At 40.7% G+C, this 15,704-nt stretch overlaps 1 protein-coding gene across 3 annotated transcripts in view; it reads left to right on the plus strand.

Moving 5' to 3' along the window:
• dis3l (DIS3 like exosome 3'-5' exoribonuclease) overlaps nucleotides 1-15,704 on the plus strand; it is a 53,280-nt gene that overhangs the window by 36,513 nt on the left and 1,063 nt on the right. For all 3 annotated transcript variants that reach the window (XM_043677085.2, XM_087981348.1, XM_087981349.1), the window contains 6 exons: nucleotides 792-884; nucleotides 1,509-2,042; nucleotides 3,928-4,082; nucleotides 8,974-9,152; nucleotides 12,058-12,200; nucleotides 15,295-15,469. In XM_043677085.2, coding sequence (XP_043533020.1) covers nucleotides 792-884; nucleotides 1,509-2,042; nucleotides 3,928-4,082; nucleotides 8,974-9,152; nucleotides 12,058-12,200; nucleotides 15,295-15,469 — 1,279 coding nt within the window. The remainder of the gene's footprint in view (nucleotides 1-791; nucleotides 885-1,508; nucleotides 2,043-3,927; nucleotides 4,083-8,973; nucleotides 9,153-12,057; nucleotides 12,201-15,294; nucleotides 15,470-15,704) is intronic.

A 15,704-nucleotide genomic window follows, 5' to 3' on the forward strand; every position in this document is an offset into this window, starting at 1 on the left:
ATTTATAGTGGTTTGTCTCTGCCGCTTCCGGTTGTCAGTTCCAGCTGTCCGTTGCAGTGGTCGGTATATTGGGTTCAGGTCGATGTGCTTATTGACTGAATCTGTGGATGAGTGCCATGCATCTAGGAATTCCCTGGCTGTTCTCTGTTTGGCTTGTCCTATAATAGTAGTGTTGTCCCAGTCGAACTCATGTTGCTTGTCATCTGCGTGTGTGGCTACGAAGGATAACTGGTCGTGTCGTTTCGTGGCTAGTTCATGGATGCGGATCGTTAGCTGTCTTCCTGTTTGTCCTATGTAGTGTTTTGTGCAGTCCTTGTATGGGATTTTGTACATTACATTGGTTTCCCTCATGCTGGGTATTGGGTCCATCATTCTGGTGAGTTGTTGTCTGAGAGTGGCTGTTGGTTTGTGTGCTGTTATGAGTCCTAATGGTCGCAGTAGTCTGGCTGTCAGTTCGAAAATGCTTTTGATGTATGGTAGTGTGGCTAGTCCTTTGGGTTGCGGCATGTCCTCGTTCTGTTGACAACGGAACCCAATATACCGACCACTGCAACGGACAGCTGGAACTGACAACCGGAAGCGGCAGAGATAAACCACTATAAATGCCGGAGGAAACAACACAGAAGTGCTTCATGGGAGGCTCCGAAGCACTGAAGATGTCACCTAGACAGGGGACGAAACTTCTGCAACACAAAGTCCCAGCTCGGCGAACAGAACCACAACAATCACTGGTGCAATTTTATTTCTGTACACTTAATATTCATTTGTGAATGCCTGCCATTTTCTTCTAGGGCAACAACTTGTTACCTCGCAGATCGTCGTTATGATATGTTACCTTCTATCCTGAGTGCTGACCTGTGTTCTTTACTTGGAGGTGCTGACAGGTAAGTCTCAACTATATTAGATTTGCAAATACCAATGAAGAAAGAGGTCAATTTTTTGGATTAGAAGGATTTATAGTTCTTTGATTCTTTTGTTCTGACAGAGAGCAGTTAACTGTTCCAGCCACGGTAAAGGAGCAGTGTAACTGCTGGAAGATTGGATGAAGAGGCAAGGGGTGGGAGAGAGAGTTTACATGGTAAAGTTTTATGCTTTGCCCAATCAGGAAACTGTCAGGTTTCCAATTGACACATCTATTGAACAATTCTTTTGCAATGACAAACTCTAATGAAGAAAAGGTCTAATATTTGCCTGTCACATTATGGAGTTGATCTTCATTGGTTCATCTTGCATTTTATATCTAGATAGTGCCTCTTCTGATTAACAACTAATGTTCCTAGGGTTTGTTTAACACAAATGTGTGTAATAAAATAATTATGATAGCCAATATTGAAAAAATTATGAGAATTTGACCCAAAGAGTGGGGGAAACGTATTTCTGTGCAAAATGATTGTTTTTAAAAATTAGCCATGATACTTATTTATTTTGAACTCAATTATTTGTGTATAGTTTGCTGTAATATCTATTTAAAATTAAAGCTAGTCTTCTGTATTTATTTTGTTTTTAAGGTATGCAGTCAGTGTGTTATGGGAATTGGACAAAACTAACTATGAGGTCCTTAAAGTGTGGTTTGGACGAACCATTATAAAGTCTGCATACAAGATGTACTATGAAGCTGCCCAAGCCTTGTTAGATGGGGATCTCCATATTATGGATGATATCCCTGAACTCCAAGGACGTGAAGAGAAAGACAAACATAGAATATTAAATGATCTGATATGGGCTGTAGAGAAGCTGACTGAAATAGCTCGCCACATTCGAGCAAAACGTGCACTTGGCGGTGCACTGGAGCTGGAGGGCATGGAATTACGAGTACAGTTAGATGAAAAGAAGAATATTAGTGACCTGGTCCCGAAGCAGCCACTGGAAGTGCACGAGACTGTAGCAGAGTGTATGATTCTGGCCAACCACTGGGTGGCAAAGAAGATAACTGAGAAATTACCTCATCAAGCCTTGCTGCGTTGTCATCCTCCACCACAGCAGGAATTCTTCGCTCAGCTGATTGATTGTGCAAAAGCAAAGGGATTCAAAATAGATACACGGTAATACATAGATTAAAGTTGCCAATGAGTAGATTTTCGTGACTATATTTTGAGAAATGTAAGACAAGTACAAAGGCCCAGTTAGGACACCGCCAATGTTGTAAAAGTAGGAAAGTAGACTAGGTAAATTAGAAATGATTAATTCGATGAAGGCAACCTTGAATTTTTAATTTACTGGATTATGGTTGTAAGTTTGCTCGCTGAGCTGGTTCTTAGACATTTTGTCACCATGCTAAGTAACATCATCAGTGAGCCTCCGTTGGAAGTGCTGTTGCTCTGTCCCACTTGCTGTTTATATGTCTTGGTCTGTTGTGGTGGGTGATACCACTTCTCTTTCTGAGAGATTGGTAAATGGGGTCCAAATCGATGTGTTTGTTGATGGAGTTCTGGTTTGAATGCCAGGCCTCTAGAAATTCCCATGCACATCTTTGTTTAGCCTGCATTGTCCCAGTCGAATTGGTGTCCCTCTTCGGCTGCGTGTAAGGATACTAGTGATATATGGTCCTGTATCCTGGTGGCTAGTTTCCTGCCCGTCTGTTTGATGTAATGTTTGTTGCAGTCCTTGCATTTTATACATGACGTTCATTCTGCTGGTTGTTGGTACATCATCCTTTTTAGATTCATCAATAGCTGTTTCAGTGTGTTGGTAGCTTTGTGGGCTACCATGATGCCAAGTCTGGTCATCATCTCTGAGATGTCTTTAATGTATGGTAGTGTGGCTAGAGCCTCTGGGCATATTGTGTTTTCTTGTTTAGGTTGTTGTTTAAGAATTGGTGGATTGTACTTATCAGGCACCTGTTATTCTTGAATACTTTGTAGAAGTGTTTTTTTTTAGATTAGATTACTTACAGTGTGGAAACAGGCCCTTTGGCCCAACAAGTCCACACCGACTCTCCGAAGAGCAACCCACCCAGACCCATTCCCCTACATTTACCCCTTCACCTAACACTACGGGCAATTTAGTATGGCCAATTCACCTAACCTGCACATCTTTAGACTGTGGGAGGAAACCGGAGCACCCGGAGGAAACCCACGCAGACATGGGGAGAATGTGCAAACTCCACACAGACAGTTGCCTGAGGCGGGAATTGAACCCAGGTCTCTGGCGCTGTGAGGCAGCAGTGCTAACCACTGTGCCACCGTGCCTCTCATAGTCCCTGGGTGCTGCGGTTGTTGTGGCTCATTTAAGTAATGTTCGATGCAGCTCTGTTTGTGGGTGTTGGGATGGTTGCTCCTGTACTTGAGTATCTGGTCAGTGTGTTTTGCTTTCCTGTAGAAACTTACCTGCAACTCTCCATTGGCTGTTCATTCTACTGTGGTACCTAGGAAGGGGAGTCTGTTATTGTTCTCTTCCTCTCTGGTGAACTTTATACTGGTATGGATGTTGTTTATGTGTTTGTGGGTTTCTTCTAATATGTTGCGTTTTGTGATGACGAAGGTGTCATCCACATAGTGCACTCAAAGCTTGGGCTGGATCATGGGGAGGGCTGTTTTTTCTAACCTCTGCATAACTGCTTCTGCCAGGAATCCTGATATTGGTGAACCATTGGTGTTCCGTTGATTTGTTTGTCAGTCTTGTCGTTGAAGGTTCACCTTCAAGACCAAGACACACAAATAGCAAGTGGGACAGAATACCAACGTTCAATGGAGACTCACTGATGATGTTACCTAGCATGTTGACGAAACATCTGAGAACAAATCCTCCAGCTCAGTAAGCAAACCACAACCTTGTTTTGGAGTATTTGGGTTTGGAGGGGGATGCAATATAAGGAATTCCACAGTTTTGTTGTGTATAAAATTAAGCTGGAGCAGGAAATTTTGTGATCTCTCTGGCACAGACAAATGTACACATATTATTTAAAATGTTTATATTGACCACTTTTAGCTCCAACAAGGCTTTGGCAGATTCTCTGGATATGGCAGAAGATCCAGATGATCCTCAGGTGAATAAGCTGTTACGATCCATGGCCACACAAGCAATGTCCAATGCTGTTTATTTTTCTACTGGCTCCTGCTCAGAGGATGAATATTATCATTATGGTACGTGAAATTATGTTTATCCATTTTACATTGTACCTGACTGAGGAGTACAAATTTTTGAGAAACAGAGATCAGAGGAAACTTTTTTTCCCTTCTATAGAGAGGTCAGTAACCAAGGGTGTGGTTTTGAGGTAAGGAACAGAAGGTCAGAGGGTATTTGAGGACTTTTTTCCACCCAGAGAATGATGCATGTCTGGAACTCACTGCCTGTAAGGGTGGTAGAGGCAGGTGCCTCGGGATATTTAAATATTGAGCTGTGCGCTTGAAACACTACAATATTCAATACTATGGGCCAAATGCTGGAAAATGGGATTAGAATAAATAATCACTTGACGACCAGTGCAGACACAGTATGCTGAAGGGTTTCCTTCTGTACTGTAAATACTCTATAACTCTATAACACTGAGTATAAATGGTATGAGATTATTTTTTAACAAATATTAATCATCGATATTTCTTGAGAGCTTCATTTTGTAAGATGCTTTCTCCATCTCTTCCCTATGACTCCCACATTTGAACAATCGGTAATTTCAGTTACAGCAGAAGCTGGGAGACTTTTAAAACCTATAAACAGTTCAATTGTACTTTGTTCAAAAAAAATTGCATTTTTTTTGTCCAATCTGGGTAAGACAATTTTTCTTTTCTGAAATGTCCGTGTTATGTATTTGGTTATTCTGACCTTGAATAAATACATTGGAAATAGAATAAATATTTGCTTCCCTCCCCAAGAAAGTCATTGCTGCATTCAATCCATTAAGCCTCACTACAATGCAGTGATCAGACTGCATTAGTCAGTGCCTGTGTCAACACTGCATTGCAGGTGTCTAGTAAGTTATTTTACAGGATTTCTGTGCTGAACTGTGAGGTATTATAATGATTTTGTAGATTCGGTAATGTATTTTCTCAGAATATGTGGCAAATGAAAATAAGCTTAACATTTAAAAAGCCACGTCCAAATACAAAGGTTTTTGATATGAACATTTATAAATGGAGCATTTTCTGTAAATTATAATGTTTCAATTATAACACCAGCAGGTATTTACATGGCATTTTTAACATTGTAAAATGTCCAAAGAGCATCATAGGAACATTATTTTTTTAAAAATGATTCTGAGCCACATAAAAAATAATTCAAACAAGTGGCCAAAGGGTTGGAGTCAAACTTAGGATTTAAGGAACACCTTAAAGTAGGAGAGGATAGATTTGTTAAGGAAATTCCAGAACTAAATGTCTGGGAATGACTCCTGGAGATGGACCAATGGAAATTGAGGTTATGCACATATGAAGAATTGGTAAATTGTAGGGCTGGAAGAGATTATAGAGATCAGGAAGAATGACTCCATGGAGAAACTTGAAACAAGCATGACAGCTTGAAATTCAAGGTGTTACTGAACCTGGAGCCCGTGTTGGTCAACAAGCTTGGTATTAATTCTGCTGTAATTTCGTGTTTGAAATGTTTCTGATGATTCACCTAGCAGGGGTGGAAATTTTAAGTTTTCATTCCCTATTTCCAATGCTGGAAACAATTTAAATTGTTAGAAAGGCATGTCCTAAGGTTATTAACTAGAGGAATGGGTTATGCAGTTTCTGCATATTTAAAGCGCCTGTGTATTTTATCAAAGCAAGCAGCAGCAAATGGACTGTTGAATCTACCATCATTTCCTATTGAGGGGCCTGATCATCAAGTGAAACTTTAGGAAGTCTGATAGTCAACATTTCAAAATTCCTGAAGAAGGGTTTATGCCCGAAACGTCGATTCTCCTGTTCCCTGGATGCTGCCTGACCTGCTGCGCTTTTCCAGCAACACATTTTCAGCAACATTTCAAAACTAGGCAATCTTGTTTCTCAAAGCAATTGATGCCATAGGTTAATAAAGCTTCTTCAATCAGTAAAACTCTGAGCTAAGCAAGTAAAGGTGTTTTTAACAATTGGTACCTTGCTGCTGAGGCTTCTGACCCCGATTGGCATCCTCTAGCTGCCATCCAGGTGAGGTGCAAGGGATATGGAGATAATGCGGGAAAGTAGCATTGAAGAGATGATCAGTCATGATCAAGAATGGCACAACTGGCTCAATGGACTGAATGGCCTAATCCTACCCTTATGTAAAGTGACCCATGAGGGCTCAGTGCCCTTGATTAATCTGCTAATGCCCAAGGACTCTCAAAGTTGTTTTACAGTTGTCACTTGGAATCCTTTCAGCAGTCCAAAAGCGAGAACAGACGATTTGAAAAAAGATCTTTGAAGTGATAAACAAAAACAGAAGTCGCTTGAAAAGCTCAGCAGGTCTGATAGCATCTTTGAAGTGATAGACTGCTGGAATCCACGGTGGTACCTTGTTGAAGTATTTTGCACTGTATATCTTTCAATGTACTCTTTCTAGCACCTTCACTGCACCATTTTAATGAAGAAATGTTTTTAATCTGAGCTGGTCTGGTTGGTGATGGTCTATTTCTATGAAATAACATCACGATTGCAGGCACTGAGAGATCATTTTACTACCATTGTGGAGGCAGCTTTTCATCACAACATATGCATGTATGTCAATTTGGTTTAAGTGCTGTCCTTCTGATGTTGACAAGGCCTTCAGAGGAAATGTTAAACTGAAGGCACTTCTCCATAGAGGCAAACAAAAAAATTACCGATAAGAGGCTGGATATGACTGGTCCATGTTCTTAAAATGATATAAAAGCAAAACATATGGATGTGCCAAAAATGTGAAATAAAATGCAAGTGCTAAAGGCCTCAGCGGGTCTGGCAGCATTGGTGGAAAGCAAACAAAAGTTAGAGTCCAGTGACCCTTCCTCAGAACTCATTTTTGTTACTAATTTGTAATGTAAGAGAGCAGGGCCTGGTAGATCAAAAAACAAGCATATAATATTAATTAACCAACTTGTCATGGAACAAAAGGCAAACAGGTGATAACATTTGTAGCATAGAACTAGATTAGGTGTCAAAGGAAGAATAAAGGAAATCAAGGTTTGAAAGCAAAAACATAAAAGTAAGATAGAAACTGGCATTTGCAAAAAAAATCAAGATAAAGTTATTCAAATCAGTGTTGAGTTCAGAAGGCTGTAAAGTTTGTAAACAGAAGATGAGCTGCTATTCCTCCAGATTACAATAGGCTTCACTGGAATATTGCAACAGGCTGATGATAGAAATGTAAGCATGAGAGCAAGATGGTGAATTAAAATGGCAAGCAAATGAAAGATTGCTTGGAATGGTAGATGGTGTTGATAATATCTTCATGGATAATATTCTGGTGGGCATGTGTAAGATTAATGGAATTAAGATGGAAGATTAAAGTACCTCACCTGCCATCGAAATGTACTTAAAAATGGTTGGGGTTAAAGTGTGATGTTGTGATTTCTATATGTGTAATTTTATGCAAACTCTTTCATTTCTTCCTTCAGACTTACTAGTCTGGAAAATAGCATGTGTGAACAGTGCAGGGAACTTTGCTGCAATGTCCCGTATGGTGCAAAAGGCTATGACACAGAATCATGCATTAAAAATAACCATTTGGATAAGGCATTAGGCAGTTCCCATGGAATCACATAGTCATAGAGCTGTACAGCATGGCAACAGACCCTTCAGTCCAACTTGTCCATGGCAATCAGATATCCTAAATTAATCTAGTTCCATTTGCCAGCATATGGCCCATATCCTTCTAAACCCTTCCTTTTCATGTACCCATCCAGGTGTCTTTTAAATGTTGTAGTTGTACCAGCCTCCACTTCCTCTGGCAGTTCATTTCATACACTCATCACCCTGTGCGTGAAAAAGTTGCCCACCCAGAGAGGAGTGAGTTCCATGTAAAAAACCAGAGGGGAGGTAACACTTCTTTAAAATGCTCCATATGAAATGCAGAGAATTGTTCTACTTTATTATCAAATACCTAATGTTTTTAGGATATGGACACCTTTGTATGCAATTAATTTACAAATGTTAATTCGAGTGAAATTGCAGGCAAGAAAAGCTCTTTTCCTGTTACATGCTGAGCCTAGCACACTGGATTGATTTTAATTTGTTTAAATCTGCACCTTTTACATTCTCTTGCAAAAGCAGTTGCTGGGTTTTCATGGAAACTGGTTACTATGGTTACTAAGTTGTCAATTTACTTTTGATAGCCAAGTATTATACATGCAAAGATCCAGCGCTTTTAGATGATGGAGCTTAGAATTTTGAGCTTTTCTGTTAAACAGAAGATGATAGATTCCAGGTTTACTAAAATAGGCAACGCCACTTAAAAAAAAATCAAAGCCTCAGGCATGTTTAAATGAGGGCAAATAATGCACATAGGATTGAATTATCTTGGCTTTGAAGGGCAGATTACCAGAGTTGCCAAAGTTCCAGGCTTCTAGTTGGTCATCTCAAACTAATATGAATTCTTCTGAGTCTCCCTCCAGCAGTCTTCTTGATTGAGCTTGCAAGTTGTTGCCAAAGAATGGATTATTTGTGCTCTGTAAGTGTAAAACCTAGGATCTGGATTGAGGCTGAATTAATTTCACAGAGCCATTACAGCTGCCAAATGGTTAACCTTTAGCTTTCAGTTCGATTCGAACTTTAATCTGGTAAATTAAAAGACAGATCCACACTGAGTAAACCAAAGGCATAAAGGCCAGCGTGCATTGATTGCATTCTTAGTTCTAGTATAATGCATGTTTAAATACGAGTGAGCCAGTTAATATTATTTTTAATAATATAGTTTTCAGTGGGAACACGGTTCTGTTGAAGTAAATCCAAGGTTAGAAATGAATAAAAGTATGATTCATTTTATCAGTGGAGCCTGTAATACAAGTTGGATGTCAAATATCATCAACAATTTGGATGACCTTGGAAGGCAAGAGATGGAAATAGTGTTGGAAGCTGTCCCTACTTTTTCTTATCACAGGGCTTGCTCTGGACAAATATACTCACTTCACTTCTCCAATCAGAAGATATGCAGACATAGTGGTGCATCGACTACTAATGGCAGCTATAATGAAAGATGAGAAATTGGAACCAGAAGATTCATTACTCAGCAACAAAGACTTAGCAGAATTATGTCAGCACATCAACAACAAAAACAGGGTGAGTAAACAAATTCAATAGGACATTTTTGTATTTTTTTTAAAGCATAGACTAATTTCACACGTATCATCCTAGTCACATTAGGGAGGGACGTGAGGGTAGTGCAGAAGATGTAGTCTACGTACGTTTTGGTAAGTCTTCTGGCAAAGTCTTGCATCTGGGCAAGAAGGTAAGAGCCCATCGGAATCAGAGCAATTTGACAAATTGGTTTCAAAATTAGCTGAGTGGTTGGAGGTAAAAGGTCATGATCAAAGGTTGTTTTCGTGACTGGAAGCCTGTGTTCTGAGGGGTACTGCATGGTTCAGTGCTGGATCACTTGCTGTTGCGTGCATTACTGATCTAGACATGAATGTAAGAGGTTTCATTCATAAGTTTGCAGATGACAAGAAAATCAGTGGTATGGGAAATTCCTAAGGAGGAAAACCTTAGGCCACAGGATGATAGAAGGCTGGTAAGATGGGCAAAGCAAATGGAATTTAACCATGTGAAGTGTGAGGTGGTGCATTTTGGAAGGTATATCAAGTCAAAGGAGTACACAATGAATGATAGGACCATAGGAAGTTTAGAGGATGAGGGAGACCTTTTGTTGCATGTCCACAGATTCTTGAAGGCACCAGAAAAGGTGAATAAAGTGATTCAGAAGACCTATAGGGGCTACTGGTGATTAGGTTGCAAATAATTATGACAGCATAGACTGGAATAGGTTTTTCCATTTATTAGAGGAATCATTAACGGTGGTGGTGGGAGAAAGGGGGGTGCACTTTAAAGTTTGCAGGAACATAGAAATATACAACACTGGAACAGGCCCTTGGAGCCAAGATGGAAGGAGATTTAGAGCGGCACGATATCTGTGGTTAGCACTGCTGCCTCACAGCACCACGGATCCAGGTTTGATTCCAACCTCAAGGAACCGACTGTATAGGTTTCCACCGGGTGCTCCACTTTCCTCCCACAGTCCAAAGATGTGTAAATTTGAGCAATTTAGCATGGCCAATCCACCTTAGTGTTCAGAGATGTATAGGTTGGGTGAATTAGCCATGGGAAATGCAGGGTTACAGGGATCAGGTAGGGGGTGGATCTGGATGGGATACATTTCGGGGGGTTGATGTGAACTTGTTGGGTCAAATGGCCTGTTTCCACACTGTGGGGTTTCTATGAAGTAATATTTTTCTTGATTCAGTGGGTGTTGAGTATCTGAAGCTCACTACCTGAAATGGTGGTGGAGATGGTAACACTCAAGACATTTAATAAGTATCTAGATAATTACTTGTGGCACCATAGCATACAAGGTTATAGGCCACATAATGGAAAGTGGGACTAGAGTAGATGAGTGCTTGATGACTAATGCTGATACGACGGACCAAAGGGGCATCTTTTCATGCTGTAAAACTGTCATTCTAATTTGCAGATTGCAAACATGGATCAGAAATGTTAAACAACTTTTCAGTTACGTTCCTCTAAAGAGTACTTTAGGATAGCTCTCTGTCCTCATGACCTACATTTAAATGCAGCCAGATTAATAGTGCTATTGAACAAAGAATGTTTACTCAGGCTACAAGGATGACTAGTTTAGGAAATTGAGATATTTTGCTCACCTAGTGCAGCTAAGAGGTTGGGATTGAAGCATACTTGAGACTCATGGAAATTGCACCTAATTGTACACACCTGACTTGGGAAAGGGAAAATTGTACAGTACCTGACTTCAGTTCAAAACGCAAAATAACTTCCACTTTTTGAACAGCAGAATATAAAAGGATTCAATAATCAGCATGTATATCAAGTTTTGTTGGGAAAGTTATATTGTTTTCAGCAAGTAACTAACTTAATATAACAGTGTATGTTATGCTCCCTAGCAAGTTAAGTCAGTGCGAACACTGATAGAATGTTTTGAGCTGAATTCCTCAGAAGAAAGGGAAACCTACCTCTTGCATGCCAGCCAGCATTTCACTTGAGTCCAGATTATAGTTTGTTTGGTTCATTCAGGAAAAGGGACCAGAAGAGAAAACAGCTTAAAAACATAGAAAACGTTGTTTAGTTCTCACTAATTTGAGCGCTATGAATATCTTATCTCAACCCTTTTTAAAAAAAAGTTCTGCTGGAAATCATTAGTAACTCTCCAGTAACTGATGTCTGCTGTATTACTGAATTACTCTGTAAAATAGAGCTTTGCATTTAGCTTTCTTTAAAAAAGGATTCAGTGAATGGAAGGTAACAAAGTCCTATAATGCTTGGTATAAAACCCTTTTTTTCTATGTGAACCAGTCACCAATTGTTTGGCAGGCAGAGGCCATTCAGCATTGCTGATAGATAACAGTGGGACCTCAAGAGTTCCTACCTGGAGTAATAAAATTAACTTTATATTAGATTAGATTCTCTACAGTGTGGAAACAGGCCCTTCAGCCCAACAAGTCCACACTTGTTGGGCTGAAGAGCAACCCACGCAGACCCATTCCCCTACATTCACCCCTGACACTGTGGGCAATTTAGCATGGCCAATTCACCAAACCTGTACATCTTTGGACAATGGGAGGCACCCAGAGGAATCCCACGCAGACACAGGGAGAACATGCAAACTCCACACAGCCAGTTGCCCGAGGCGGGAATTGAACCTGGGTCCCTGGCGCTGTGAGGCAGCAGTGCTCACCACTAAGCCACCATGCTGCCCTGGCTAATTTCTCTCCTCCCCTGCAAGAGATGTTGATAGCACTTATTGTCAACTGACTATTTTTGTAGCTGCACCAGGTTTTTTTTGGAGCTGACTTCCACGTGAGTAATGTCTCAATTGGAAATTTGCAATCCAAGGGTCCATAGTTATAGAGTAATGATTCCCCTGCAGTAAAGTTTGAAAATTAGAGCGTTGAATGCAATGGCCTAATTAAGCCTGGTCTTTTCCATTGTTTTCTAGGCTGCACAATATGTGCAGAAACAATCTATTGAGTTATTTCAGTGCATGTACTTTAAGGATAAAGACCCTTCAGACGAACGTTGTATAGCAGATGGCATCATATACTCAATTCGGGCAAATGGCGTGCTGGTTTTTGTACCAAGGTAATTCTTGAAATGTTCAATACCATTTAAAAACTAATCTGATAAATTGTAGCATTTGCAATTTCCAAATTATTCATAAATCAAAAGTAGCTAGAATGAATACCTTAAACCAGAGTTTGCTCATTGATCTTTATACTGTGTCCTGATTTGTTCATGTCACTGTAATATGTGGAAAAAGCCTGGTTCTGATTTAGTGTCACATATGAATGGTCAGGGCTACAGTTAAAAAAATGTCTTATGTTGCATTGCATCCTTCACATTCTCACTTTGAACCAAAGTACTTCACAGCCAATTTTTGAAATTTAGTTGCTCTTGTTCTGTCGATAACTGCAATATCTAGTTCGCACAGCAAGGCAGAACAAAGATAACCATATTCTAGTCTGCTAATTGATCAATAACTGTTGGCCTGGATAACAGAGTTCCCTTGCTCTTTGAAAAGTATCATGGGTTCTCTAATTTACTAGAAAAGTAAATGGAATCTTGGTTTAATGTTGTATCTGACAATATGACAATCCCTGAACCATAAGAAATAGGAGAAAGTGAGGACTGCAGATGCTGGAGATCAGAGCTGAAAATGTGTTGCTGGAAAAGCACAGCAGGCCAGGCAGCATCCAAGGAGCAGGAGAATCGACGTTTCGGACATGAGCCCTTCTTCAGGAATTGTGCACACCATAAGAAATAGGGCCAAGAGTAGGCCGATTGCTTTCCTGTTCAATAAGATCATGGTGAATCTGTTTGTGGCCTTAACTCCACTTTCCTGTCTGACCCTATGAATGCCTGCTCAATCAACATCTAACTCAACCTTGACTATATTAATTGACTCAATCTCCACTGCTCTTTGTGGAAGAGAATTTCAAAGGCTAATGACCCACATGGCAAACCCTTATTTTTAAACTGTGCACCCTGGTTTAGTAAGATATCTGACTGGAGGAAATTATTCCAGCATCTACCTTAAGACCCACCCCTTCCCCTGAATCCTCTTTTTCTGTAGGTCATCTCAATCAATCCTCATTGACAATCGCTTCACTCCAGGAATCAGCTAAGCAAACCTTTGGAACTCTCTTGAGTGCAAGTACATCCCTCAAGAAAGGAGATCAAAACTGTTCATAGTACTCTTAGTGAATCTCACCAGTGCCTTGTACTTCTCTATTCTTGTATTCCCACCTTACAGTATAGGAATGTGATAGGTGGAAGGAGGTCAAGGTGAGGGTGATAGGCCGGAGTGGGGGTGGGGGCGGAGAGGTCAGGAAGAAGATTGCAGGATAGGAAGGCGGTGCTGAGTTCGAGGGATTTGACTGAGACAAGGTGGAGGGAGGGGAAATGAGGAAACTGGAGAAATCTGAGTTCATCCCTTGTGGTTGGAGGGTTCCTAGGCAGAAGATCAGGCACTCTTCCTCCAACCGTCGTGTTGCTATGGTCTGGCGTTGGAGGAGTCCAAGGACCTGCATGTCCTTGGTGGAGTGGGAGGGGGAGTTGGTGTTGAGCCACGGGGTGGTTGGGGTTGGTTGGTCCGGGTTTCCCAGAGGTGTTCTCTGAAACGTTCCGCAAGTAGGCGGCCTGTCTCCCCAATATAGAGGAGGCCACATCGGGTGCAGCGGATGCAATAAATGATGTGTGTGGAGGTGCAGATGAATTTGTGGTGGATATGGAAGGATCTCTTGGGGCCTTGGAGGGAAGTAAGGGGGGAGGTGCTGGAGGAAGAGCGCCTCATCTTCCGCCTAGGAACCCTCCAACCACAAGGGATGAACTCAGATTTCTCCAGTTTCCTCATTTCCCCTCCCCCCCTTGTCTCAGTCAAATCCCTCGAACTCAGCACCGCCTTCCTATCCTGTAATCTTCTTCTTGACCTCTCCGCCCCACCCCCATTCCGGCCTATCATTCTCATCTTGACCTCCTTCCACCTATCACATTACCAACGCCCCTCCCCCAAGTCCCTCCTCCCTACCTTTTATCTTAGCCTGCTGGACACACTTTCCTCATTCCTGAAGAAGGGCTCATACCCAAAACGTCGATTCTCCTGTTCCTTGGATGCTGCTTGACCTGCTGTGCTTTTCCAGCAACACATTTTCAGCTGATCTCCAGCATCTGCAGCCCTCACTTTCTCCACCTCACAGTATACTCCAACATCCCATTGACCTTGTAATTACTTAAATGTGTGCTCATTTGTTATTCATACACAAAAACACCCAGATTCCTGAACATTCAGCATTGTGAAGTTTCTTTTCATTTAAATAATGCAGTGAAGCAGAAATATAATTATATTGTATTCTACATCATTCAAATCCTGTAGTTAACCTGAAACTACTAGTTCCTGTCTCAGAGAGGCAAGCTGGAAAAGTAATGAGGGATTCATTTCAGCAACGTGCAAGTTGCCGCTTGGGCCACGAGGCCTTGAAAATTATGATGGGTATGTGAGATTGTGCAAAAATGCCCAAGCACTTAACTGCCTAGGTATCACAAAAAAAAAGGTATGCTTGTCAGGATGGGCATATAATAGTTGGGAAAAAAGTTGTTAAAAGTTTGTGAGAATGTCACCTAGACAGGGGACGAAACATCTGCAACACAAATTCCCAGCTCGGCGAACAGAACCACAACAAAAAAGTTGTTCGTTGTGGATCAGTTAGTAGCAGTCTCTCTTCCACTCCCACAAAATTTAGCTTGACGTACTAGATCAGTAAGAGGTTACTGCTGCACAGTGAGAAGTATTGTCCCGGGAGTCACAACTATAAAGTACTTCAGGATATCTTGAACAACTTTGTGAAAGGCAGTAAATCAATGCAAATCTGTTTCTTCTCCTATAACTTCCCCATTAAACTGATTGCATTCGTTTTTGACATAGAGAGAACGTGATGACCTTCATTGAAGCAATTTCTTGATTTTTGTAATTTAGTCAATAGACAAATATAATGCATTAAAACTGAAGTTTTCCTTCTGTACACTGAATCATAGAATGGTACAATATCTTCAGAGTTCATTTCTTGTCCTTTGAAAGCTAACAGTTTTGCTGTACTGTATATTTAAATAATCAGCTTCTATTCTACTTTTTTCTGCACATAATTGGTAAAAATAAATTGAGATGTACTGTGTAAACCAGGTATGGCATAAAAGCTCCAGCATTCCTGAAGAATAAAGAGGGTCTTGTGATCTCAGCAAAGTCTGATGGGTCATGTGTCTGGAAACCGGGCTGTCTCAAACGCCTTCGAGACAAAATTATTTCTACTACAGTGGATGGAGGATCAGTTACTTTCTCTCTGTTTGATCACATCACTGTAAGTATACACTTCATAATTTCTATCCAAGTGTAAGTATTGAACAGAATCTGAACTAAAAAAGGAAACATCAGATGAAGACAAGTTTAGAAAAAGAAATAGAATAAAAGAAAAAAAGGGCCAAAGCCTTGAGTTTCTCCTTTTGCTCAAGAATTTTTGAAAATGTGATACTATGTAGAATAATGAGGTTATATGTTTAGAGTGATAGAACCAGTAGGCAAATAGGGAAGTTATA

Source organism: Chiloscyllium plagiosum, unplaced genomic scaffold (genome assembly GCF_037043375.1).
Source record: "Chiloscyllium plagiosum isolate Xiang-an unplaced genomic scaffold, Cpla_swu_hap1 HiC_scaffold_39, whole genome shotgun sequence".
Taxonomy (NCBI): domain Eukaryota; kingdom Metazoa; phylum Chordata; class Chondrichthyes; order Orectolobiformes; family Hemiscylliidae; genus Chiloscyllium; species Chiloscyllium plagiosum.